This window comes from Perognathus longimembris, chromosome 3 (assembly GCF_023159225.1).
Source record: "Perognathus longimembris pacificus isolate PPM17 chromosome 3, ASM2315922v1, whole genome shotgun sequence".
Lineage (NCBI taxonomy): Eukaryota > Metazoa > Chordata > Mammalia > Rodentia > Heteromyidae > Perognathus > Perognathus longimembris.
In genome coordinates, this window is record NC_063163.1 from 80,479,999 (window position 1) to 80,505,518 (window position 25,520).

A 25,520-nucleotide genomic window follows, 5' to 3' on the forward strand; every position below is an offset into this window, starting at 1 on the left:
CTGCTGGGGATTTCCTGCTTCCTATCAGCACACAGATCCCACATGGGACCCCAAGTTCTTCAAATAGGACTTGTGGACTGCGTCTTCACTCCTGCATGCATACCCAGCCCTCCGCTGTGCACACACAGGATACCATGCATCCTGTCTGAAAACCACTTCATTATGTCTTGTTTCTCCAGGCTGGATGGCTTCAACCATTAAGGCAGCTTACTTTCCCATCAAATTGGGCTTGGAAAATGAAGGCCCAGAGGCCAAGGAAAACCTTGATGCCCAGCCTCTCCCAGGCCAGTGAAACCTCGTCTCAGGCTTGCTCTCTGTGAACTTCTGATCCTGTTGGAGTCTGGGAAGGGCCTGGCAGGATCACCCACAGCAAGTCTTAAGTAGAGACACAGAGGTTGGAGTAGCTGCTCCAAGGACAGTGGGAGGATGAGGGCTATAGTCCATGGGGTTCAGCCTTGCCCTGTCAGGAAATCCAGATGTGACTTGCTATAGGGCCAGCTGAATCTGGCCCTGGCCAAATGCTATCCATAGAGGCTGGAGCAAAGTTCTCCCCACCCCTACACTGGGAGAGGGAAGAGTTACCAGAAAAAGCTCTTCCGTATGTTTCCGAATGTTCTGGTTGGGATGTTGTCTGAGTGCCTTGTGCCAGGACATTCTTTTCTCTTTCCATGCTCCCATATGTGGCACGAGGTTGAGGAAGTGTTTGCTGGCTGAATGGATGAATAAATGAATGAGTGAGTGAGCGTGTGAGAAAGTGAATGGGTATGTAAGAGGCAAGCCCTGGGCTTTACTCATCTCAGCATTGTTCTGCCTGACACATGCCTTATGCACTGTGCTCTGCTCAATGGTTATAGGATGAATGAGGGGCCTCCTGAGAGTCTCTGCCCTCTCTCTTCTGCCTTCTCATCTCCTCCCTGCCCCTCCTAGAGTGGAATCAAAGTGCACTGGAGAGAAATACTGCCCCCCTTCCTAGCCAGCTACAGCTGGGAACTGATCCTCTCCCCACCCCCTGAATTGCCATTGGGTTACAATTCAGGGTCAGACCAGTATTGACACCCATGGACCTTCCATCTAAAATCTGTGTGACCTCCTCCCTGTCTATGGAATGGAGTTCTAGATAGAACCCAGTGGCGGCTGCTAAGAGGATGCTGTGGGGTGTGATGGGAGGATGCTCATGGAGCTGGGCACCGAAGGGACAGACAGTGTAAACACATGCTGCTCTAAGAACAGCTTAGTGCTAAGCTGCACACTGCTGTTTCCATGCTTCCCACTCCCACTGGCCTGGGGCTCCCACCCCACCCCCCCCCACCCCGTGCCCTCTGCAGCCAAACAAGCAGGGAGAGATGACAAAAGGCAAGCAAGGGCCAAAGGCCCTTTTAATAAAAATAAAGCTAGCTTTCAGACATCCTTCTGTTGCTTAGTGCCTGCCAAGGCAAGCAGCAGACTCAATTCCTCCTAGGACTTGGAAAGTTCCTTCCTTCTTTTCCCTCCCATCACATTCCTTTTATCTAAATGCTCAGCTATGAAAGGGCATATCGACAGCTGGGGGCATTATCTGGTAGAGGGGACCTTTTCCTTGGGTTTCTGGGAGATAAGGCATCTTATCAACCCTTATGTCAGGGACTGTGCCAAAGCATTCTAATCATTGAGGCTTGCGACATTTTTTCCCTTCCAATCCCTCCCCCCACACTTTATTATTAAAGTCACAGAAGACCTTGAGCTTATAAACAGTCTGATTTGCAGATATGGTTTCAAAATGGGCAGTGGCTTGTGCAGTGGCCCCTGGCTGGGTCAGAGAAGTGGGGAGTCCATCTGGGGATCCTGTGAAACTGGCCTTCCAGCAGAGAGAGGAGCCAGGGTGAGAATCATGGGTGGATGGTGTTTTTGGTGTTTCCCGAAGCCCTGTTCCTGGCTTGCTGTGTGACCTTGTGCAGAATGCTTGCCTTCACTAGCCGTATTCACTTCATCTGACAACGAATTCATGGATACAGCCATTCATCCAGTGTCTGTTTACTAAATGACTGTTCTTTGCCAACATCGGAGAGAAACAAAAAGATATGGTCCTTACCTTTAAGAAATGTATCAGGTGAGAGGCAGACTTGGAAATTAGTGATCACAGTGGTGTAAGTGGGGCATGTGATGGGGATACTGAGTCCAACTCTGAAGAGAGATCCCCTGGGGCAGCACTGGGACAGGGGATTTCACAGATGTGCAAAGGATTGGAGGCTTGAGACAGCTGGTAGTGGAATGGCCAGAGGAAGGCGCAATAGGAGACAAGGGATGAGACCTCCAGGCTCAGGCCCAGAAGGTTGGCTTCTGTTTTGAGGCCATAGAGAAGGCCAAGGAGAGAGCCTTGTGGGTCTTGTTTGTAGATGATGGATGTAATCTGGGAACTGAGGGAATCTGAGGTCCACGTTCTATTGGTGTCTGGTGGCCCCTCCCACTTGCTAGATACCACCTCCTCCCCCTCCCTCAAGCTGCCTCCAATGGCAGGACATGGGGTTCTAGGAGGATGGGCAATGAGATGAGGGAGCTCAAGGGTGCAGGGAGAGAAAACCTACCCCTTTCCCAGTGCAGACAGTCTCAGGCTGCTGGTGGGTTTGACTCCCTGCCTTCCAGAGGTGAGGAACAGAACAATCTAGGCAGGCTGTCCTGGAGAAGCAGAGCAGAGGCTTTGCTTTGAATACCATTGCCTCTGAAAACCCTGCTGTCCTGAGCTCAGTCAGGTGGCCCCGTGGCTCCCAGATGACCAGAGTCCTGGGAGGCAGCTTGGGGAACTTGACAGGGCTCTGGTGCAGGCAGCCTTCCCTCACCCAACATCTGCAGCTCCACCTGTCCTTTTCAAGTCCTAGCATGGCAGGATGAGTGACCACTAGGAACTGGGGCCCCAGAGACGGGGCTGGACTTTTGGCTCCCTCCACCTGGCGAAGGCTGGAAGCATGGCCAGAAGATGACCTGAGGGTGGGGATGGGAGAGAGGGGTAATGGAATGACTTTCATAGGCCATAGAGGGGTAGTTAGCCGCCCCCCCCCAGGTCACATTGGAAGTGGGGTGGCTCCAGGTCTCAGCCTAAGATGCCCCTGTGCACCAGGTCACTGACCACCTGTTCCCTCCTGGCCACTGCCTACTAGGGCCCCAGGCACAAGACCACCCTCCTCTGGCCTAAGCTTTCATCTGTTGAGGGGAAGGGCATAGGCTGGCTTTCTGCAGCTCTCCCCTGTCACCCCCACATAGGGTGACAAGAGGGCTCTGCTGTGGAACAGATTGGGAGGGAGGCAGGGCCAGGGGAAGCTGGGGACCAGAGCCTTTCACCTCCCAGTGCCTGCCACTTAGGGGCCCGAGGGCTGTGTATGCAAGGGAGGGGGCTGCAGGCACAAGTGTATGTCACATGTCCTGAGTGTGTGTGGGCAGGGCACCTGCCTAGAGTGAGCCCATGTGCTCTGATGTGGCCTTCAGGCCCATGTCCAGGGATGTGGTGGCCTCAGCCTGAGCCCAGCCCACCCCCACCACCTGCTCGCATCACAGGTCCCCGAGGAGCCCCACTGCCTTCTGAAGTCAAGGACTTGCATCCTTGTAGTAAGCCCCACTTCACTCCCTTCTTAAACTGTATAATTTCTGCCTGATTGTAATGGCATATTTTAAAATTGCCAGAAATCAGAGCTGGGAAGTGGATACTGCAGCGTTTATCACCTTGCTGTGTTAAGGCTGGCGACTGGGGGGAGGGGAAGAGAATCACCCACCCTCCCCCACATCCATTCCCCCTTCCCTCTCACTCTCTCTCTTTTTTTGAGACAGTAATAGGAGAAAATTGGTTTTGAAACTGAATAAAAGTCCCTTTCAGAGGAAATCATTTCTTTCAGGGTACCTTTGCTGAAAGTAAAATAGAGCATAATGAAAGGTGGTTACGTGATTGTCTTTCATTTACAGAGAGACCAGGACAGACAAGAGGCTGCCGCCATCTCTGGGAAATACAAGATTGGAATAATTGCACCGTAACAAGGAGCTTGTTGTGAAATTAGTATCTTAAGAAAGTAGTGAAAAAAGGCTTTTCCTCATGAATACTTCATTATTAGAAGAAAGCGGCAGGATTCAGAGCTCCAGACACCTGTTTAGTATTGAATAACTTCCCTTTCTTCCCCTTAAACACCGCTCCCCCTTCTCCTTTCAGACCAACAAGGAGGATGGAGGTGACCAGCCCGAAGCTAGGGATGGGGTGGGCTGGGCTGCAGTGCCCACAGGAGAGCAGACCTCAGGTCTCTAGAGCTCACATCTGGACCCGCCTTCTCTGTGGCCTGCAGAGAGGAAGGGCCTGGCTGGGAAACCCCCACCTCTCAAAGCAGCTTCCCAGGCAAGCCTGTCCTGTCCTTGCTCAAGGGCTCTGGGTTCCAGGAGTGTGCCTCTGCCTCCCAAAGCATACATCACAGGAAGTAGGTCCTGACACTGCCACCCAGGCAGAGGCCAGACCAGCATGTGATGAAGTGGGGACACCTGTGTGTCCCCCTGGCACTTCCTGGCCATCTGTAGACTCCGGAGATTATCAAAGGCTGCCTTCCCCCTCTCCATGAGCTGCAGATCTGCTCACAGGATTACAAGAGAGCTGGGGTCTCCTCCCCCAACCAAGGCTGCCTGCCTTGGGACTTGGGAGGGTGAAGCCTGAGCTGATCTGAGGGTGCCAGAGCAACCCCTGGAGGAGGTGACCCACACACTCAGTGGGCCATCTGCTCTGAGTCCTGTGATACCTTAGACGAGTTCTGCCTGGGCCTTAGTCACCTTATCTGACAGAGGCAGGAGAGGGAGGCCTGCTTTGAAAGGCACAGTACTGGGGAGGGTGTGTGGCCATGAGTAACACGCATCTCACTTTCCTCCTCACAGGGACCCTGCCGCCAAGCACTCTGCACCAGAGACCCCAAGTTCAGCCATGCTGGCCTGTCTTCAGAGGACCCAGAACCCCCCGGGTCAACACCTGGCCTGCCCAAGCAAGAGCCTGGAGCTGCGCAAATGTGAGTAGGCCCTTTCAGCTCCCTCTTCTCCCTCGGCCAGCTCTCAGTCCACAGGGCAGGTCCCCCTGGAAAGCCATTGACCCCTGTGAGTCTCCACCATGATGTGGATGGATTGTGTGTAGAAGTGTGTTCTCTGCAGTTCTCTTTGCCCAGGCCCTGATTGCATGGCTTACCTTCATTTGGGGCATCAGCCCAGGGCCTTGAGGACTGTGGGAGGCACACTCAGGTGTGGCTTTTATCATGTCAGGTTAGGGTTACTTGGTAGCCTCCTAGGCTCTGACCTCTGGGCAGATGCCTCATGGCATCCCATGATCTCTCACAATTTTTAGCTACTTTGGGGTTTCCAAAGAGAAATTGTACTTATTTTTTATTATTGTAAAAGTGATGCATGCGGGGTACTGGTGGCTCACCCCTGTAATTCTAGATACTCAGGAGGCAGAGATCTGAGGATCGCAGTTCAAAGCCAGCCCGGGCAGGAAAGTCCATGAGACTCTTGTCTCCAATTAGCCACCAGAAAACCAGAAGTGGTGCTGTGGCTCAAGTGGTAGAGTGCTAGCCTTGAACTGAAGAGCTCAGGGACAGTGTCTAGAGTTCAAACCCCACAACTGTCCCCCCCCCCCAAAAAAAAGTGACACACAAAGGGGTTACACAAGCCAGGTAAAGAGTACTTTTCTTGTTGGACAATTTCACTCCTTGCTCTCTACCTCAAAAAGAACATTTTAAGTACATGGAATAATTAGCAATGGGGAGATTTGCACTAACACTTTTTTTTAGTGTCTGTGGAGAGGAATCAGAGGCTGTGGTGGCCCAGGCCTGGGCTGCTGCTGTAGCCTTTGGTTGAGTTGACCCTTGCTTCTTGAAAGGGGATGTCCATCTCCAGTGCTCTGCCCCCCCCCAGGAGGTATTTAATGGACATCCCAGCAGATGAGTGTCCACACATACATTACCCAGTCCCACACCTCACGTTGCAATATATCCCCTGTCAGCTTCTAAAGAACGTCCTTGTGCTCTTGCCACAGGCCTTGCCCTAGCAAGGATGAACCATAATTTATTTGAACAGTTTCTCTAATTTAGACTGTACCCAACCTGTTGCTCTTACAAGCCCTGCAGCAATGAACCCTGTCTGTGTCACAGAGTATAAAGCAGCTGCAGGCTGTATCTCTAGAAGTAGAAATTCTGGGTCAAAGGTATGTGCATTTGTAATCTTCTTAGACGTAAGCCCACCTCTTGAGATAGACATACCACAGCACAGTGGCAGAGGGCCTGCTCCCCACACACAGATGCCATCACACACCCACACTTTGCTTACCTGAACAGGGAGAACTGGACCACAAGGATGTCATCTTAGATTAAAATGACTTGAGTTTGAGCTTGTGTGTAAAACCATTTGTTTTTTCTTGGAATAATCTACTTCCATGGTCTTTCCCCTCCCACCCCCCAATTGGTAGTATTTGTCTTTTATTGATCTGGAGGAGCTGTTTGTATTTGATGGAATTTAGACCTCTATCTGTCTTGAATTGCATAGGTTTTTTCCCAGTTTGTTTGCTTGTCCTTTGGTTCTGCCATTGGAGGAGTTTTATTTGGTGAGATTTCTCAGTATTTTTTTTTATGGCCTTTGGATTTTTTTTTGCACCATACTTAGAAAGTACTTCCTCAGGCTGAGATTTTTTTTTAACTGTTTAGGCTTAAAATTTTTTTATGATTATAAAGATGATGTACAGAGGGGTTACAGTTATGTAAACCAGGTAAAGAGTATATTTCTTTTTGGACAATGTCACCCTTCCCTTGCTCTTTTTTTAAGGAAAAAATTTCCCTAGGGTTTTATCCAGTTCTCTTATGGTTTTAAAAAACACATATATGATCTATATAGTTCTAAAGATTTTTCCAGCTTTTAGTGTGTCTTTCAAAACTATGATCTCGGTCTTGTAATTTTTCTGGCATACAGTGTTGAGGTTGGTCTGGAATTTCACATCCTCCTGCCTCAGTTTCCTGAGTGTGGGATTACAGGCATGGACCACCACATCCTACCTTGTTTTAATTACTATAGTGTTATAATGCACTTACAAAATGTAATAGCTTTCTGAGTTAAAATTTGCATACCAGTAACCCATTACAAGTATTCATAATTCAGTGATTTCTAGTAGACTCAGAGACAGTGCAACCCTCACTACAGTCAGATTTACTTACTTTGCTAAGGCCTCATGCTTTTGCTTGGCTTTCTTTCTTTGCTGGCACTTTTCCATTGAAGCCACACCTCCAGCCTAAGCATTTTTTTTTTTTTGTCAGTTGTGGGGCTTGAGCCACAGTGCCACTTCTGGTTTTCTGGGGGTTAATTGGAAATAAGAATCTCATGGACTTTCCTGCCTGGGCTGGCTTTGAACCATGATCTTCAGATCTCAGTATCCTGAGTAGCTAGGATTACAGGTGTGAGACACTGGCGCCCTGCAGCAGCTCAGCTTTTTGCTAGCTTTTTGGAGATGGAGTCTCTTGGACTTTGTACAGCCCAGGCTGGTGTTAAACCATGATAATCCAGATCTTAGCATACTGAGTAGCATGAGCCACTGGCACCCAGCACTACAGTCAGTTTTAACAAGCAGCAGTCCATATCCATTTCCATAGCCCTTTTTTTCTCACTTCTGGACTGCTGTGTCAGCATGTTTTTCAAGGGTCATTTGTGTTGTAGCATGTTTCTATACTGGATGGAGCTTCTTCCATCCCCATCCCAAAATTTCCTTGGCAGCTTTTATTTTGCCATCTGCACTATGGAATCATCTTACTTAGATAAAATCAAAAGTCACACTTATGTTTTTTTTTTTTTTTACAGGGCTTGCATTACACTTACAGATAAATCTAGAACCTAGGAAGACTTAGGAAAACATCTCATTTTCTTTCCCTTTCTTTTCTTTCTTTTTTTTGGTACTGATCCTGGCATTTGAACTTAGGGCTTGAGTATTGTCCCTAATTTTTGTGCTCAAGGCTAGCACTCTACCACTTGTGCGACAGCTCTACTTCTGGCTGTTTGATGAAGAGACTAAAAGTCTCATGCCTGGGTTGGCTTCAAACTGTGATCCTTAGATCTCAGCCTCCTGAATAGCTAGGATCACTGGTATGAGCCCGAGCGCCTGGCTTTAGACTGCCTTTTGTGTCCCTTGGGAACAACTTAGCATTCGGTTCAGTTAAGTCTTGCATGTTTTGGGTTAAGTTCACTTCTAGGTAACTGAGCTAGTTTTGATAAGTGTTTTATTTCTGTAAATGGAGGTTGTCTCTACGAAGGCTATTAACTTCTGCCACCTCACTGAGTTCTTTTATTGTCTATAAATGGTTTTTTGATTTGGTCTCTTGGGTTTTCCAGTTATCACTGCAAAGGATAATTTTCTATCCTACTTTGTTTTATACCTTAATTTCTTTTTTGTTTTTTGTTTTTTGTTTTTATAGAGTAGGCTACTGCCCTTGGAACAATGAAAATAATAGTAGTAATAATAGCTTCTAGATTTTTCCATTAAGGAAATGCTGGCTTTGAGGCAGGTGTTTTATTGGGTTACATAAGACTCCATCTGTTTTTGTTTTATTAAGGAGGATGTTGACCTTGACCAAATTACTTTCCAGTGCTTATGAAGAAAAGTATATGGTTTCTTTCCTACAATCCCTTAATATGGATGACAATCGATTCCTTTGTATGGAACTATCTTTGCATTCTTGATTGGACCCCACTGAGAAATGGGGTATGATTTCCTGAATGGAGTTTATTTTCTATAGAATTTTTGCCCCAATTTCATCAGAAATATTGTTGTTTTATAAAGAAATTTATTAACTTTTTTTTTGTCAGTTGTGGGGATTGAACTCTGGGCCTGTGCACTGTCCTTGAGCTCTTCAGCTCAAGGCTAGCACTCAACCTCTTGAGCCACAGCACCAGTTCTGGTTTTCTGGTGATAACTGGGAGATAAGAGACTCATGGACTTTCCTGCCTGGGCTGTCTTTGAACTGTGTTTCTCAGATCTTTGCCTCCTGAGTAGCTAGGATTACAGGCATGAGCCACTGACACCCAGCTTTTATTCTTTAGAACTGTCTAGAGGCAGGCCTTGAACCTTGTTTAGAGTGCTAGGATTACAAGTGTGTACCATCTCTCCCAGTATGGTAGGTTTTGTTCCCTTTTCCCCGTGCCATGGAACAGTGGAATTACCTGTGGAATTACAAGTGGAATTACCTGTTTTTAAAGGCTGGTTGATTCTCTCACAAGGCTCTCGGGGCTGGGCTGTTTATTTGGGGGTGTCCTGGTGACTGTCTTTTGATGTCTTTTCTGTAATAATTGTTTTTTAATTATTCCACTGCTTTTTCTTGTCAGTTGTGGGGCTTGAACTCAGGGCCTGGGTGCCATCCGTGAGCTTCTGGTGCTCAAGGCTAGCACTCAACTACTTGAGCCACAGTTCTATTTCTGGCTTTTGGAGTGGTTAATTGGAGATAAGAATCTCACAGGGACTTTTCTGCCTGGGCTGGCTTCAAAATGCATCCTCAGATCTCAGCCTCCTGAGTAGCTAGGGTTTACAGGCATGAGCCACCAGCACCCAGCTTTACGGCTTCTTGAATGAGCCTGATAAATTATGTTTCTCTAGAAGACTATGTATTTTATTCATATTTTCAAATTTATTTGTATGAGGATGGACACAGTGATGGACACAGTAGGTGATTTCACATTTATTGATGAACCTCAATCCTTAGCCCTCCTGAGTAGCTAGGATTACAGGTGTAAACCACCATCACCTGGCCTGATTTGGGAGGAGGGGCAAGTACTAAGGTTTAAATTCAAGGCTTGGAGCCTGTTGGGCAAGTGTTCTACCACTTTAGCCATGCCTCCAGCTCTTTTTGCTATAGCTGTTTTTCAGATAAGAGTTTGTGTTTCTTGCCTCGGTTGGCATGCATGGTGATCTTCCCTCCTACTTTATACCTCTCATATAGCTAGCATGACAGGTACGTTCCACCAGTGCCCAGCTTTCTCATTGAAATGGTTCCTTTTGGACCAAGCTGTCCTTGACCCATGGTCCTTCCAATTGCTGTCTCCCAAGTAGCTAGGAATAATTTTTTAAAGAAAAACTTTAGGACTCTGAAGTCTCTGAGCACTTCTTTAGGTACAAGTTTTAGGTTCTAATATGAAATGTTTTCTTTTTTTTCCTTTTTGGCATCTCACTATTTATGACAAATATTTTATGACACAATTTTTGCTAGTCAAAACTTCCTTGAGGCTCGCTGTGAATGGCCCCATAGAGAGCCTGTGTGTGTGTGTGTGCGCGCGCATACATGCACACGTATGTGTGTGTGTCTGTCCGTCCGTCTGTCCCAGAGCTTAAACTCAGGGCCTGGGTGCTCTAGCACTCAAGCCACAGCTTCACTTTCAACTTTTTGGTGGTTAATTGGAGGTAAGAGTCTCAGGGACTTTTCCTGCCTGGTCTGGCTTTGAACTACAGTCCTTAGATCTCAATCTCCTGAGTTGCTAGAATTACAGACATGGGGCCATTGGCATCTGACCTAGAACAAACAAAATGGCCTGAGACAAGCAAAATGATAAAATTACAGTATTCCATTCTTTCACTTTTGGTCAGTCCTAGGCCTTGAAGTCAGGCCTGAACACTGTCCTTGAGCTCTTTTGTTCAAGGCTAGTGTTCTACCACTTTTAGCCACAGCTCCACTTCTGGTTATCTGGTGGTTAATTGGTGATAAGAGTCTTACCAGGGCTGGCTTTGAGCCCTGTCTCAGATCTCAGCCTCCTGAGTAGCTAGGATTACAAGTGTAAGCCACCAGTGCCAAGCTCAATGTTTCATTCTTTATATTCTCTTGGAGTTGATTTTCTATTTTTTTTTTTTTTTTTTTTTTTGGCCAGTCCTGGGGCTTGGACTCAGGGCCTGAGCACTGTCCCTGGCTTCTTCTTGCTCAAGGCTAGCACTCTGCCACTTGAGCCACAGCGCCACTTCTGGCCTTTTTCTGTATATGTGGTGCTGGGGAATCGAACCTAGGGCCTCATGTATACGAGGCAAGCACTCTTGCCACTAGGCCATGGAGTTGATTTTCAAACCTCTGTTACCTGACATTAAAATACTGACATTAAAGATGAGAATATCATTTTTTACCAGCCCCTCCTATCCCTCCTCCTCCCTTCCATTGTCAGTGATATCACTGCTGTGTTCTCAGGGCTTATCATGTAACATCTGGCTATACATCCACACAGTACCCACCTGTTTCAGTCAGTTTCTTCAGTAAGGTCAGTACTGGCTCACCACCAGCTCTTTAGCCTTAGATCACATCATCTAATGCTGGCCCTACGTACTGCTGGGCAGCCTCAGGTACACCTGGGACTTCTGAACATTCCCCATGGTCTGTCTGTTGCCTTTCTACTTGAACAGGTAAAAAGAGAATCCACAGGTCATTTGTGTCCTTGAGCAGTTCACAGCCCCTACCCTCTTCTAACGTGCCGCATGTTTGTTTCCATGGAGAAGTGGAAGCTGACTTCCTGACTCTTATGTCCAGTTACTTTACAGGAGGTGTTGTGTTGTGTGGCTTACCTGTTGGAGTCTTTCTTTCCCTGGAACCTGGTACTCTTGTTGAGCACCCAAATCCAAAGCTGGGGTTACTTCAGTTGCCTTTTCTGGGGTGTCAGGCATAGACTGGCTGTCTCCCACTTGTCTTCACCAAGTACTCTTTTTTTTTTTTTGCCAGTCATGGAGCTTGAACTCAGGACATGAGCACTGTCTCTGGCTTCTTTTTCCTCAAGGCTAGCACTCTACCACTTGAGCCACAGTGCCACTTCTGGCTTTTTCCATATATGTGGTCCATATATGGGATGCTGAGGAATCGAACCCAGAGTTTCATGTATACGAGGCAAGCACTCTACCACTAGGCCATATTCCCAGCCCCCAAGTACTCTCTTCTAAGCCTGCCAAGTCCTTTCTTCCTTTTCATTTTATTTCCTCCCTATGTGTTTAGCACTTCCTGTTTCACTTTCTTCTATGCTTTGATAGTGAGGTTTTCCCTTCTGCTCTTGTACATCTGCATTGTACTTTTGCTCTATAGAAACAGTTGTCCACTGTTACTCCTTCATGATAAAACACTGGGCTCTAACCACATCCTTTTTGTTTTTGTTTTTAGCTGCAGTACTTTATTTCTCTGAAGTGAATGGATATTCATTATATTTATTGACTTACGGTTTTCTCTAGTGTTCCAGAGCATACAAGTTAATGATTTCAGCCTATATTTTTTTCTGTGTTTATTTTTTTCCTTATATATTGTCAAAGTGATGTACAGAGAGTCTAACCACATTTTCTGTGGCCACAGTCCTCTCATGAAAGAAACATGGCTTTCACCAACCATCACGTGACTTGGTTAGGTTCTATACTTGTTCAGTATAGGTTGTTTACCTCGTGGAGGAAGTGAGCTTTTCCTTTTCCCTGCCCTGCTCTTGCAGGAAGTTCAGGTTAAGGAAAAGCTAGGTTAAGTGGAAATTTCCTCTCAACCAGAGTTTCCTATGGGATCAACTTCTTCCATTTTATCTCCTTGAATTGCCTCAGAAACTTTTTTTCCCCCATTTTGTTGTTGGTGGTGGTCATAGGGCTTGAACTCAAGGCCTAGGCCCTGCCCCTGATTTTTTTAGCTCAAGGCTAGTGCTCTACCACTTCCAGCCACAGCACCACTTCCAGTTTTCTGGTGGTTGATTAAAGATGAGTCTCATGGATTTTCCTGACCCAGCTGTCTGTCTTTGAACTATGATCCTCAGATCTCAGCCTCCTGAGTGGCTAGGATTACAGGCGTGCCACTGCTTTAAGATGATGATGATGATGTGGGGCTGGGGATATGGCCTAGTGGCGAGAGTGCCTGCCTCGAATACACGAGGCCCTAGGTTCGATTCCCCAGCACCACATATACAGAAAAGGGCCAGAAGCGGCGCTGTGGCTCAAGTGGCAGAGTGCTAGCCTTGAGCGGGAAGAAGCCAGGGACAGTGCTCAGGCCCTGAGTCCAAGGCCCAGGACTGGCAAAAAAAAAAAAAAAAAAAAAAAAAAAGATGATGATGGTGATGATGATGATGATGAAGAATTATGATTTTTGCCAGTCCTGGGGCTTGAAGAACTCAGGACCTGGGCACTGTCCCTAGGCACTTCTTTCACTAAAGGCTAGCACTCTACCACTTGAGTCACAATGCCACTTCTGGCCCTTTTCTGAGTAGTTTATTGGAGAGTCTCACAGACTTGCCTGCTGGAGCTGGCTTGCAACTGTGATTCTTAGATCTCAGCCTCCTGAGTAGCCAGGATTATGGACGTGAGCCACCAGTACCTGGCACAAATAGGTTTTTGAAATACAGCCAGTTCATGTGATTCCTCAAGTAGTCAAACCTCTTCTTCTTTTTTAAATGGAATGGGTCTCTCCCAGTTGACAGTCCCCCCTACTTTCACAGCTGCAAATAGGTGGTTTAGGTGTTGACCCTGCATCCCAGTGGGATGCAGGCACTGCTGACTCTGTGAAATCAGCAGTAGCACTTTTCTCAGTTGCTTCTCTCAGCCTTACTTGGCCTCTGCTACTACTGGCAACCTAGACACCTCATTTGCTAACTCTGGTGTAGCAACCACATTGTATTCCGCTGCACAGATAAAGACCAACAAATCTAACCCCTACCTCCGTGTCAGGGATGTAAAGGTTGTTTCTAGTTTCTTGCCACTCCAAATATCATATGTGTATGTGCCAGCACACTGGCTTGAACTAAGGGCCTGGGTACAGTCCCAGAGTTTTTTTGCTCAAGGCTGGCACTCTTAACACTTGAGCCTTCTACTTCAGGCATTCTGCTGGTTATTTGGGGATGAGAGTTTCAGACTTTCTGCCCAAGCTGGCTTTAAATCCCAATACTCAGATGTCAGCCTTCTGAGTGGCTAGGACTACAGGCATGAGCCCCAGACCCTGACTGATACATGTGTATCTGTGCACAGCTTCTTCCAGGAGGGACTCACTGCTTCTTGGGGCCTGTACTGTTTTACCTTTGGTGGCTCCTGTGCAGCTGTCATGGCTGCCTGCCTTGCCCTCTGCTGCCAGCTGGCTGGAGGCAAGAGCTGGGTTTGATGACTGGGGCAGGACCTTCCTTCCTGCTCCACAGCTGGAACTGTGGAATGCATAGGGCCACCACAGACCTCTTCCTCCTCCTGCCCGCACAGATCCTTTCACATCTCTGCACTTATTGGAAAAGACAGTGACTCCACTTGTAATTGAAGAACACAGGAAAGAGGGAGGCAGGAAGGGAGATAAGCAAATTGAATCCGGCACTCTGCTGCCGGTCAGTGCCTGGACACTGGGCCAAGGGACTCCCCCCGTTTCCTTTTGGATGTGTTTCTTGGGTGATGAAGACCTCTTGTCCCACTGTACCCAAGACAGGAAGGGCTGGTCCTTAGCTTCAGGCTGTGTTTTTCTCCAGGAAGCTAGGTCTCAAGCAGGCTATGACAACATGATCTTGAACAGGTCACCTTTGGGGGCCTGTGCTGTCAGCTGGGGGAGACTAGCCCCAGCCATGAGGATGATGTCGAAAGACTTGGGAGAGGGAGGGAAATATAGGTTTTAGTGTCTTGTGTGTATTATGCCTGTCTATGGATAGAATTGCTAGGTAACATAATCACTGCTGAACTTTTTGAGCAAGTACCAAGCTGCATCCCAGAGTGGCTGCACTATTTATTTTTCTACTGAAATTGAATTGTAGTTCCTTTACTCCTCTCCCAACACTTGTTGCCCTCTGTATTTTCATTAGTAGCCATTTTAGTGGTATGAAGTAGCATCTCATTGTGGTTTACATTTACACCTGACTAATGCTTACAGTTCGTTAGCATCTGGGAATAGTCTCTGAATGTTTTTGCTCAAAGCTAGTGCTCTGCCAATTGAGCCACAGCTCCATTTTGGGCTTTTTGGTGGTTAATTGTAGATAGGAGTCTCACAAACTTTCCTGTCTAGGCTGGCTCTGAGCCATGATCCTCATATCTCAGCCTCTTGATTAGCTAGGATTACAGGCATGAACCACCAGCACCCAGCTTTTTGGGGGGAGAGGCTGGTTATTTTGGAGAAAGAGTCCCACTCTTGTAGCCCAAGCTGACCTGGAGCTTGGGATCCTCCTTCCTCAGCCTCCTAAATGTTGGATTACAGGCTGGAACCACCATGCCAGACTTCTCGGAATTGTTGTCTTCATTTTTTTTTTTTATGTTTAGTGTGAGTATATAGAAATACCATTAGTTTTTGTATCTTGACTTTATATCCCCTGACCTTGCACAGCTGATTCATTCTTGTATTTTTTTTTTTTGGTCATCTGTGTCTTTTCCTACTCACCCTGGCATTTGACACCAGTTGAAGAGTTGACATCTTGTCTTATTTCTCATTATGGAGAGAAAGCATTCAGTCTATTACATAAAAATCAGCTGTGGATTGTTCATATTGTGTTGAATATTTTATGTTGAAAGGATATGGAGGGAAAACTTTTCTGAGCCTACTGAAATGGTTGTGGCTGGGAGGACATCACCCATTTATTCTACTGCTAAAGTCCGTGACGGTAATAAATTTTTTTTACATCAACTCAACCTTGTATTCTTTAGGCAAGTCCCTTGTGATCATAGTATCAAGACCTTTTTGTCCCTGGATTTGGTTTGCTAGTACTTTCTTGATTTTTTTTTCCCTCTTCTATTCATAAAGGACATTGGTCTATAGGTTTGTATAGGAGGTAAATACCTTTAGTTTTGTTACAGGGCAATACTAACCTTACAGAATCATGTTAGAAGTGTCCCCCACTCTTTCCAGAAGTGTTTGGGAAGCCCTAGTGTTATTTAAAAGCTTGATAGAATCCTGGCTAGAGTTTTGCAGTGTGAGTAATACTTAGATTAATAATTTTAGTTTCGTGTGTGTGTGTGTGTGTGTTTGGTCATGGGGCTTGAATTCTGGGCCTGGGTGCTTCCCTGAGCTCTTCAGCTCAAGGCTAGTGCTCTAGCACTTGAGTCACTTCTGGCGTGTGCGTGTGTGTGTGTGTGTGTGCGTGTGTGTGTGTGTGTGTGTGTGTGTGTGTGTGTGTGTGTGTGTATGTGTGTGTAACTGGAGATAAGATTCTCACGGACTTTAACCCAGGCTGGCTTTGAACCATGATCCTCAGATGTCAGCCTCCTGAGTAGCTAAGATTACAGGCGTGAACCACCAGCACCTGGTTTAGTCTCTTGTAAGTCTATTTCCCATTTCTGTCAGTTTTGGGGTAGTGCCTAGGAATGTGTCCATTTCATCTAAGGATGACACACAGTTTTAAGTTGAAATAAATGGACCTTCTGGGTACTTACCGGTGGCTCATACCTTGTAATCCTAGCTACTTAGGAGGCTGAGATCAGAAAATCAAGTTTTGAATCCAGCCAGGGCAGGAAAATCCTGAGACCCCAGGCACTATCCCTGTCCCAAGAGAAAACACTGCCTCGACTTCCTTTTCTAACCCAGAAAGAACCAGAAGCAAAGAGGCCAGCCTTTTCTGAGCATATACCCTGTGCTGAGCCATCTCACTTGCATTCTCTCATTTCATCTTAATCTCCTTCCCCTAGGAATAGGCCACAGCACCATGTGCCCAAGCTGTTAACAGGGCATTGGCTTCATACCAGCCCTTGCCCTCCCCTTGACTCCCAAGGTCAGGGGTCAGGGCAGGACCCAGCCCCTGGGGTGGCCAGCAAGGTGCTGCTGCTCCCATGTCCCTTCCAGTGGAGGCTCTGCCTACAGCCCTCCCCACCCCCCTCCTGAGCGACCTCATTAAGGATTCTGCCAGTGCCACCGGCTAATTAGTGTCACGTTAATTGAGCATTCAGAAGGCTGCCACCTCCAAGGGCAGAGTGTCACAGTGAAGGGGAATGCAGATGTGGGCTGCTCTTCCCTGGGGGCTGTTGTTGGGTCCTGCAAGTGTCCCCTTCTGTCCTGAGGCAACCTGGACACCCTTTGCCCCCCACCCCCACCCCATGACCTCTGGGACTTGATGAGTGTTGGTGAAGGAGACAGGAGAAAAAACCTGGAGTCACGGAGGGCACCTCTCTCCAAGGGTGGCCTGCGGGATCCTGCTCTGCAAAGCCTTTGAGAGGAGGCTGTGGAGCCACCAGGCCCCAGTTCCAGATCTGCTGCTCACCACTCCCAGCCCAGGATGTGGGGCAGGTGGCGCTTTCTCTCCACACTGTGGCTCATCATGTGCCAGCTAGCCCCAGCATGACCTCACAGGGTGAGGGCACTGGGCACAGCTTCCCTGCTGCCTCTGTGTACTGAGTGGCACCTGTCAGGACTGGCCTTGCTACCGCAGGTGCTGGGGTGCCCTGGGAAGCCTGTGGTTGCCACCCCTCCCCCCTCCTTGGTGAGCAAGGACTGTGCAATGCTTGTCACATCACAAAGCTCATGGAAGGGTCCTGCCCAGGGGCACCCATGGTCAAGGTCAGCCTGCAACCTGACTTTGGGCACATCTCAGCTTGTCACTTCTGGTCCCTACAGAAGAAACCCCCACCCCCACCCTGCTTCTAGATGGCAGCATTGTAGCCAGAGCGGTCCCAGAGTGTGTCCCTGAGGCAGCATTAAACCCCACTCAAAGGGCTGGTTTTAATTGGTTTAATATACTCGTTAATAACTGCGTCTATTTAACGCACCTGTAAAAGGCCCATAACATTAACTTAATGGCAGCGACGATTTGCCCGGCATTTCTCGCCAGCCTTTTAAATTTCCTGACAAGCCTTTAATGGGGGCTGTGGTGGATGGAGATGGATCAGGCCTGGGCCCGGTGGGGAGGGCAGACTAGCTCCTGGAGTGGGAGCCTGGTACCGCACACGAGCCCTCGTTCTCCCCATGCCCACCCCAGCCCTGCCTGCGCAGCCCTTGCAGGCCCATGGCTAGGCCCTTGCTTGCAGTCTGACCTCTTCTAAGAGCCTGCAGCCTCCTTATAGTGGGTGAGGGCAGGCCCGGGCCACCACAGCCACCATGTCTGCCGATGGTAAACAGCCGCTCCCAGGTGGATAGTAGGGACTGGGACCTACACTCCCCTCCCAGGGCCGCTGGCGTCTTCGCTCAGCCCGGAGCCCACACCACACAAGGCAGGCCCTGGGAGCCAGGATTGGTGAGCAGGCTGCGGTGGGGATGGAAGGGGCCCTCCCCAGGCTCCCTGCAGGGGCTCCAGCAGGGCGAGACCGGCCTGCTCTCTCAGTCCAGACATGGTCCTGGCTGGCCATTGGCAATTACAGAGAAGCAAAGAAAACTTCTCGGTCATCCTCCAGCCACTGCCCCCTTCCCAGGGTGGCCTTCCTGTCAGCTAGAGAGATTTCTCAAGACTTGGTTCTGTAGCATAGGAAAGGAGACAGGGCTGAGGGGGACGTCTCCAAATCTCCCCAGGTGCCTCTGCGGCCCCAGCCTTGTGTCCCTGCCACAAAGCAGATGGGGTGCACACCAGGTCCTGTAGTGGCCCCGCTCTGACCTGCCTTCTCTCACCCAGATGCTCCCCCGGCACCTCACCTCGGCACGTACTCCCCTCTGCTCCCACTTCCCTTAGGTCCCCCCTTTCCTGCCAAGCCAGACAGCCTCCCACTGATTCTTAGGTCCAAATGAGGCACCTCTCACCCACCACTCACAATCCACCGCCCTGCTCTGCCCGACCCCAAGCTCTAGCATCAAGCAGCCACTGATTATGCTCAGTGCCCGGACAGGACAGTGGGACGATGCCTCTGCTCTGCAATGTCCCTGGGGGTGGACATACATGCTCCCTCTGATGGGGTCACAGGGACACCTGCAGGTGGAGACCATGAGAGCCTTTCTGAGGACACATTTCCAAGCCATCACCCTGCTTCCCATGTGGGGTTGGTGTGGCCCACCTTCGGGGGGAGGGGGTGAAACAGACACTCCTGGGCTGTGTCTCTAAGACCTCCAGTGGTCGCCGCATACTGGAGGGGCTGGGTGGGGGAAGAAGCTCTGCTCCCAGAGCTGCAGCTCCAGGCTAAGCCAGTCCCTGTAGCCACAGCCTTGTCATTCATTCAGTACAGTGTCCTTGAGCATCTGTCCAAGAATGTGTGCACCCAGCAGTGCACAGGCAAGGAGCCCCAGTCTGGTGGGCAAGGACAAGCCAACAGTAGTGTGGTTTCTGCTGATGCCACGTGGGGACTCCATCCCAGCTGGAGGAGTCAGGATGTAGGGTGAGGGAACAGCATCCAGGCTGGACCCTGTGCCAACTCCCCTCCACTGTTCTCATCCTCACTTCTTCCAAGAAGCCTGCCTCAAGCCACACCCTCTACTCCAGTAGAGCAGGCAGGCTGTGGCCATGGCAGTGATCTTCGGGGAACAGGTGTCAGTCAAGGGGCTCTGGAGATGAGCCAGGGCCAGGGACGCTGAGGCCCATGCACACCTCACATTTGGCACACACACTGGGAACGCTGAGCCCTGCACAGCACACCTGATTCCACCCACGAAGAATACAGGCTCAGATGTCCCTGGGCCATTCCAGCCCTGCCTGGGTTGGGGTGACAATGACCTGAAAGGCAGATGGAGGGTGTCTGACTGTTGCTCTACCATCTGCTGCTTGTGTGCTGAGCTTCCCTCTCCTCTGAATGGGAACCCACATACATCATTGGGCGTGGTAGCAGGTGACTCCAAACTCCGTGCCTCCAGTGGGGCCCGTGTAGCCTGAAACTCGGGAGCAGCTTAGCTGGGTGGGTGGCTCTGCTCAGAGTCCCTCAGAGGCTGTGGCCAGGTCTAGGCCTGTGCCCATCCCCACCAGGCCTCTCTGCCAGAGCAAGGGACCACAGAGAGTGAACCAAGGGAACCCCAGTCTTCCTAGGACCAAGATGTGGGTCCTGGTGTGGGTCCTAGGAGCCAAGAATCATTCTGAACCTGACTGCTGCAGGCCAAACATACAGGTGCAGGCCTGTATCCCTGCACTCCAAGGACTGCCCCAGGCAGGAGCACATGGTCCTGCCTGAAACCTAAAGCAAACGGCCTGGGGCCATGCTGGACCCATAGCATAGGCTTCCCACTCAAGAGACAAGGATTAGAGTTCTAGACCAGCTTGTCTCTGAAATGTTGTGTCCCCTAAAACAAAAAGATCACCAAGGGCAGGCAGGTCAGAGACCAGATGCCAAATGCCATAACCTGACTCCTTGTCCCCAAGTGGAAACCACACCCATGCCTTGGTTACCTGGCACCTGCCAGGCAGTCACCAGGTATCACCATCTCCTACACTACCACAAAAGCTGACTGCCTTCGAGAAGCTCTGTGAACTAGATTGGGACGTGCACCCCTTTATTCAGTGGATGGGTGCAGGGAGCAAAGCAGGCATTGGTTTCTTTCCTTCTTTTTAAGGTTTTAAACACCTAATTTATTCCATCCATTAGATAGATTTTGTAGATTTAATCATTTTCACAGTTGGTGGCTCATTGGCTACTCAAGATAAACTGGGAATGAAGTATAATGGCGGGGACAAATGCGTTTTCACACCACAATGGCAGAACTTGCTTGGAAAGAGAGTTTAAGAGGGACGAAAATACACAGCTTTTTTTTTTCCTCCCGGCAGCCGCTTTTGCTGAGTCTAGTAGGTTACCACAGCTAATTTCACCAGTTTTGTTCATCTGTAAAATTGCATAAAAGTGACATTTTTGTGCTCATTATAGCAACTGCTGATTTATGGCTGGCAAATGAAGAGCAGGTCCCTTTTTTGCGGGACTCTCCAAGCGGCGCTAAGTGCCCATGAAATTGCTTGTATAATGTAGTTTAAATCCAATCTCAGAGAAAGATTCCCCCATTGGCCAAAGTGACATTTCCATTCTCCACACCGAGTTTATTTTAGGCCACTTAGGAGGGGGGTGCCCCAGGCAGGGGTCAGGGCTGGGACCCAGCCCAGGTTGGGTCAGAAGGATGGAGGCCACCGGCCTGTGGGTGACGCGGCCTGCCCATGGCCAGGCACAGGGCTCTCACCCAGCCAGGCCTTGCTTGCATTGTGGGATGTTCAGAGCATCAGGACTCCAACTGCTGGATGCACGCATCCATTCCCAGTGGTGACACGCCTACCCAAGGCTCCCACTCACCCCCTGGGCCCCTCTCCACAAGCTGCCCTGGCACCTGCTCACATCTTGTGCTACCTACGGTGCCCTCTCCTGTCTGGCCATGCCCATTGCTGGAGCTCTCCCTCCTCTCTCCTTCCTCTTCTCCTTCCCTCCTCCCCCCACTCACCAGCAGCAAGATTCCCTAGCGGACAGGCTCCTCAGCTCCTAAGCTGCCTGCACCTCCCTATTACAGCATGGGTCCCACCCAGACTGGCTGTGAGCCCCAAAGCAGGGTTCAGAGAGGAGGCAGGCAGCAGCCCTCGCCCTCCTTCTGTGGGGAGGTCCCTGCCCCAGGCAGAGGAGAAAGCATCTATGCACACTCAAAACAGCCTGTGACCTGGCCCCACAGCCAGCTCAGCACTGCAACACCCCCCTTACCCATGAGGAAACTCGGGTTGAGTGGTGAAAGTGTCCCCCCAGCACTCCACGGGTTGGGAAACTGAGGCTCAGCCATCTCTTTTGGCCCCTCTGTCCTAGCAGAAGCTTTGGGAATGGGAAGGAGGAGAGGGAGAAAGGAGGGAGCCAGGTGTGTGGCCACCTGGTCAGCGGTCACCTGTGCCTTCGTCCCCACAGGTGAGTCGGTGGCCAGCTCCATGCATTCCTCCCGCTACCCCAGTCCGGCCGAGCTGGACGCCTATGCCGAGAAGGTGGCCAACAGCCCGCTGTCCATCAAGATCTTCCCCACCAACATCCGGGTGCCGCAGCACAAGCACCTGAGCCGCACGGTCAACGGCTACGACACGAGTGCCCAGCGCTACAGCCCCTACCCGCCACATGCGGCCGGTTACCAGGGCCTGTTGGCCATCGTCAAGGCTGCCGTCTCCTCCTCCGGCACAGCGGCCCACTCCGGGCCTGCCAAGAGCGTCCTCAAGAACGCCGAGGGCAAGCGGACCAAGCTGTCGCCGGCCACCGTGCAGGTGGGCATCGCACCCTACCCAGCACCCAGCACTCTGGGGTCCCTGGCGTATCCCAAGCCGCCTGAAGCCCCCGCCCCACCGCCCAGCCTGCCTGCGGCTGCTACCGCCACCTCCATCATCCCCCTGCCGGGCCGGGGTCTGCCACTGCCGCCTTCCAACCTGCCCTCCATCCACAGCATCCTTTACCAGCTCAACCAGCAGTGCCAGGCCCCAGGTGCTGTGTCCGCCACCTGCCAGGGCGTGGCTGTCCCCCACCCCAGCCCGGCTAAGCATGGCCCGGGGCCCAGCTTCCCCAGCATGGCCTATTCGGCCACAGCAGGGCTGCCCGACTGCCGGAAAGGGGCAGAGCTGGGCCAGGGAGCCACACCAGCCCTGGCGCTGGCCGGGGCCGCCAAGCCTGCAGGGTACACAGACAGCGGCCTGGATTACCTGCTGTGGCCCCAGAAGCCCCCTCCGCCGCCCCCCCAGCCGCTGCGTGCCTACGGTGGGAGCGCAGTGGCCAGCAAGTCCCCCGAGTCCTGCAGTGGGCGGGGCTACGAGCGGGCCTGCGGGTCGCCTCTCCACTGTGGGGTGGGGCTGCCACCGGGCTTCACCGTAGGCCAGTACTTTGCGGCCCCCTGGAACAGTGTGCTGGTGACACCCACCAGCGACTGCTACAACCCTGCCGCGGCTGTGGCCGTGACTGAGCTGGGCTCTGGGGTGGCCACGCTCGCAGGCCTGCCCAGCAAGAGCGTGTGCAACACATCTGTGCTGAGCAGCAGCCTGCAGTCCCTGGAGTATCTCATCAATGACATCCGGCCGCCCTGCATCAAGGAGCAGATGCTGGGCAAGGGCTATGAGACCGTGGCTGTGCCGCGGCTGCTTGACCACCAGCACGCCCACATCCGCCTGCCTGTCTACAGATAAGGCTGCCCGGCGCACTCGTGGACACATGGGCAGGGCGCCAGGAGGGGCTGGCCGCAGAGCAGGGTGGGCAGCTCATGGGGGCATCCAGCCCTGCCCTGCGCCTGTGGAGGCTCCCCGGGAAGCGGGGCTGGCTGCTGAGGCAGTGGGGTGCAGAGGGAGCCTCCCACACCAAGCCCCTCCCGAGGCCCCAGTAGCTGCCCAGGACGGGAGGGCCTAGACACAGCCAGTGACACGGGCGGGAGAGATGCCACACAGCCAACGAGCGCTTCTTCCTGGGTCTAGGAGGGATGTCAGTGAAAATGGGGGGCTCCAGTCAGGGTGAGAGTGGGCCGGGGTTTCCCCTCAGCTCCTTGTCTCCTGGAGCCTACAGGAGATCACCCCCCCCCCCCCCTAGCCAACCCAGGTGAAGACCACTCTGTTCTCAGAATCTGACACCAGGACTCCCAGGCCCCCGTTGCTCCTCCTCAGACTCCCCCTTTTCCTGCCTAACAGAATCACCCCAGACCCGTGACTTCCCCTTCCCCTCCCCCTCCCGGGCTGCTGGCACAGTTGTGCGGGCAGTGCTCTGCACAAGGGCATGTCTGAGAAGACGCCACGAACATCCTGTATTTATTGCGACTTTCTGCGATGAGGAAGGGGCACCATTTTCCTACTCGCACAGCGGCGCTGGGGGCTGGCAGTGGGCCTGCAAAGACCCATTCCGAGGGTTCCAGTGGGGGGACGAGACCCAACCCAACAAGCCACCCTATAGGGCCTGGCCCTTACTGTCATGGGGAGAAGTGGGGGGCCCCCAACAGGTCCCCCAGCCTAGCCCCCTGGCGCTCCGGAAGCGGTACTGTATCTCCAAGGCCTGTTCCAGCACTAAGTGCATTTACAAATCTCTGAGAATGTTTTTTATACTAAAATTGACCATTATATTCTACTGTGAGAAGTGCAGTCTGCACTATATTGTTTTAAAAAGGAAGAGAAAGAAAAAAAAAAGAAAACACAGATGGTGTCTCAGCTGTCTGCTTGTTTTGCAGCTCTTGTTTTCATTCTTGCTCCTTCCTCACCTGCCCACCTTCCTTCCCTGCCTCTCCCTCCCTCTGGAACACAGGAGCCAGGCTCCCCTACCACCACACTCCTGCCCGGCACTTCCCAGTGCTCCTGCTTCCCAGTGCTGGTGTGGGCAACACACACACACACGCACGCATGCATGCACACACGCACGCACGCCACCTGCGCCCCAAGGCCAGCATTTGTCAAGTCCTCACCTAAGAGCCACTGAGTGCCTGTGCCCAGGGAGGGCCTTAGTAAGAAGCCAAGGCTCAGAGACATGGAGTGACCAGCCCAGCACCACACAGCCAGGCCACACTCCGGCTCCCTCCTCACAACCCAACATCTGCACCAGGAGAAATCTCAGAGCCTCACCCCACGCACCCCTTCCTCACCTTCACCCCAGCGCACCCTGCCTCAGCGGCTGCCATGAAGAGGTCCAGGCAGAGGTGGGGACCAGGCCTGAGCACAGCAGCACATGTAGCCAGTCCAGAAAGGAAGGCAGAGGCTGGGCTTTGGGGGGGGCTGTGTTCCACACACCAGCCTGGCCAGGTAGGTGGGTTCTGAGGGTGGCCGTCCACAGTAGGCAATCACAGAGCAGTAGCTGCGTGTGTCCTCCCCTCAGAGGCCTGAGGCTCAGGGCAACACTACCCAGTAGGGAAAGGAAGCAGCCCCATTTCACACAGGACCCAGGGCCTCAGCACCAGCCCAGCCTGCGGGATCTAGACTGGACTAACACTACCTCCGGTGATGTGAGCAGGGTACAGGCCCACATACTAGGCTGGTGGGGCTCAGGGCCTTTGGTCCCTGGGCCGCTGCCAGCCCCACCCACACTGGGACATTGGCAGAGGGAGGGAGACCACTCCAGGACTACCTGCCTTCCATCCTCTGCAGGATGGGCCTGTTCCAGCCCCATCTAGGGCTCTGCCCTTTTTGGGCACAGACTCCCAGTGTGCCCTGCCTCTGGCTCCATGTCTGTATCTGAGAGAGGAGCTCGCTGGCCTCAGTGCCTTCATGGATAGCTGTGGCCCTGCCTGTATTTTTAGCCACCTATTTTTTTGGTAGCACTGGGCCCTAACATTTGTTTCAACTATGCCCCCAGCCCTTTTGTTTTTGAGATAGGGTCTTTCTAACTGCCCAGGCTGGCCTCAACACTTGATCTTCTTGCCCTCACCTGAGTGGCCAGGCTTACACGTGTGTAATACTGAGCCCAGCCATCGTTACCTTTGTTTATCATATGAGCAGGACCTGTACCATAAGATAAACCACTGCTATCATTTCCAACAGCCCTCAGCTACTGTAAACAAAGTGAACACCAGGCTTAATCCTACAGCTCCTCCACTGCTCCAACCACACAGCACCACAGCAGGCCTGCCCCTATGGGACCGGTGAGGTTGGCGAAGCCCAGGATCTAAGCCATCACTTTGCCCAGAACAGAGGAGCAGCTGGGAGAGAACACAGGCTTGGCTGATTCAGTCTGAGCCCTTAACTGCTATGTTTATAGAAAACACCCAACCACTGCCCACCCCCACACGTGGCCTATTTGGCTCCAGAACCTACTCCAGGTGTGGGGGCCCAAG

The 25,520-nt window shown here is 51.2% G+C and overlaps 1 protein-coding gene and 1 long non-coding RNA gene across 2 annotated transcripts in view; one reads left to right on the plus strand and one right to left on the minus strand.

Moving 5' to 3' along the window:
* Positions 1-23,871, plus strand: part of Fam222a (family with sequence similarity 222 member A) — a 45,543-nt gene extending 21,672 nt beyond the window's left edge. The window contains exons 2-3 of the mRNA XM_048342798.1: positions 4,873-5,000; positions 21,656-23,871. Coding sequence (XP_048198755.1) covers positions 4,919-5,000; positions 21,656-22,905 — 1,332 coding nt within the window. The 5' untranslated portion in view covers positions 4,873-4,918 and the 3' untranslated portion in view covers positions 22,906-23,871. The remainder of the gene's footprint in view (positions 1-4,872; positions 5,001-21,655) is intronic.
* On the minus strand, positions 12,432-13,800 carry LOC125349034. Its single transcript, XR_007210439.1, has 2 exons — positions 13,577-13,800; positions 12,432-12,523 (listed from the first exon to the last, which is right to left on the minus strand). It is a non-coding gene; the product is annotated as an uncharacterized LOC125349034 (long non-coding RNA).
* Positions 23,872-25,520: the final 1,649 nt, after the last annotated feature.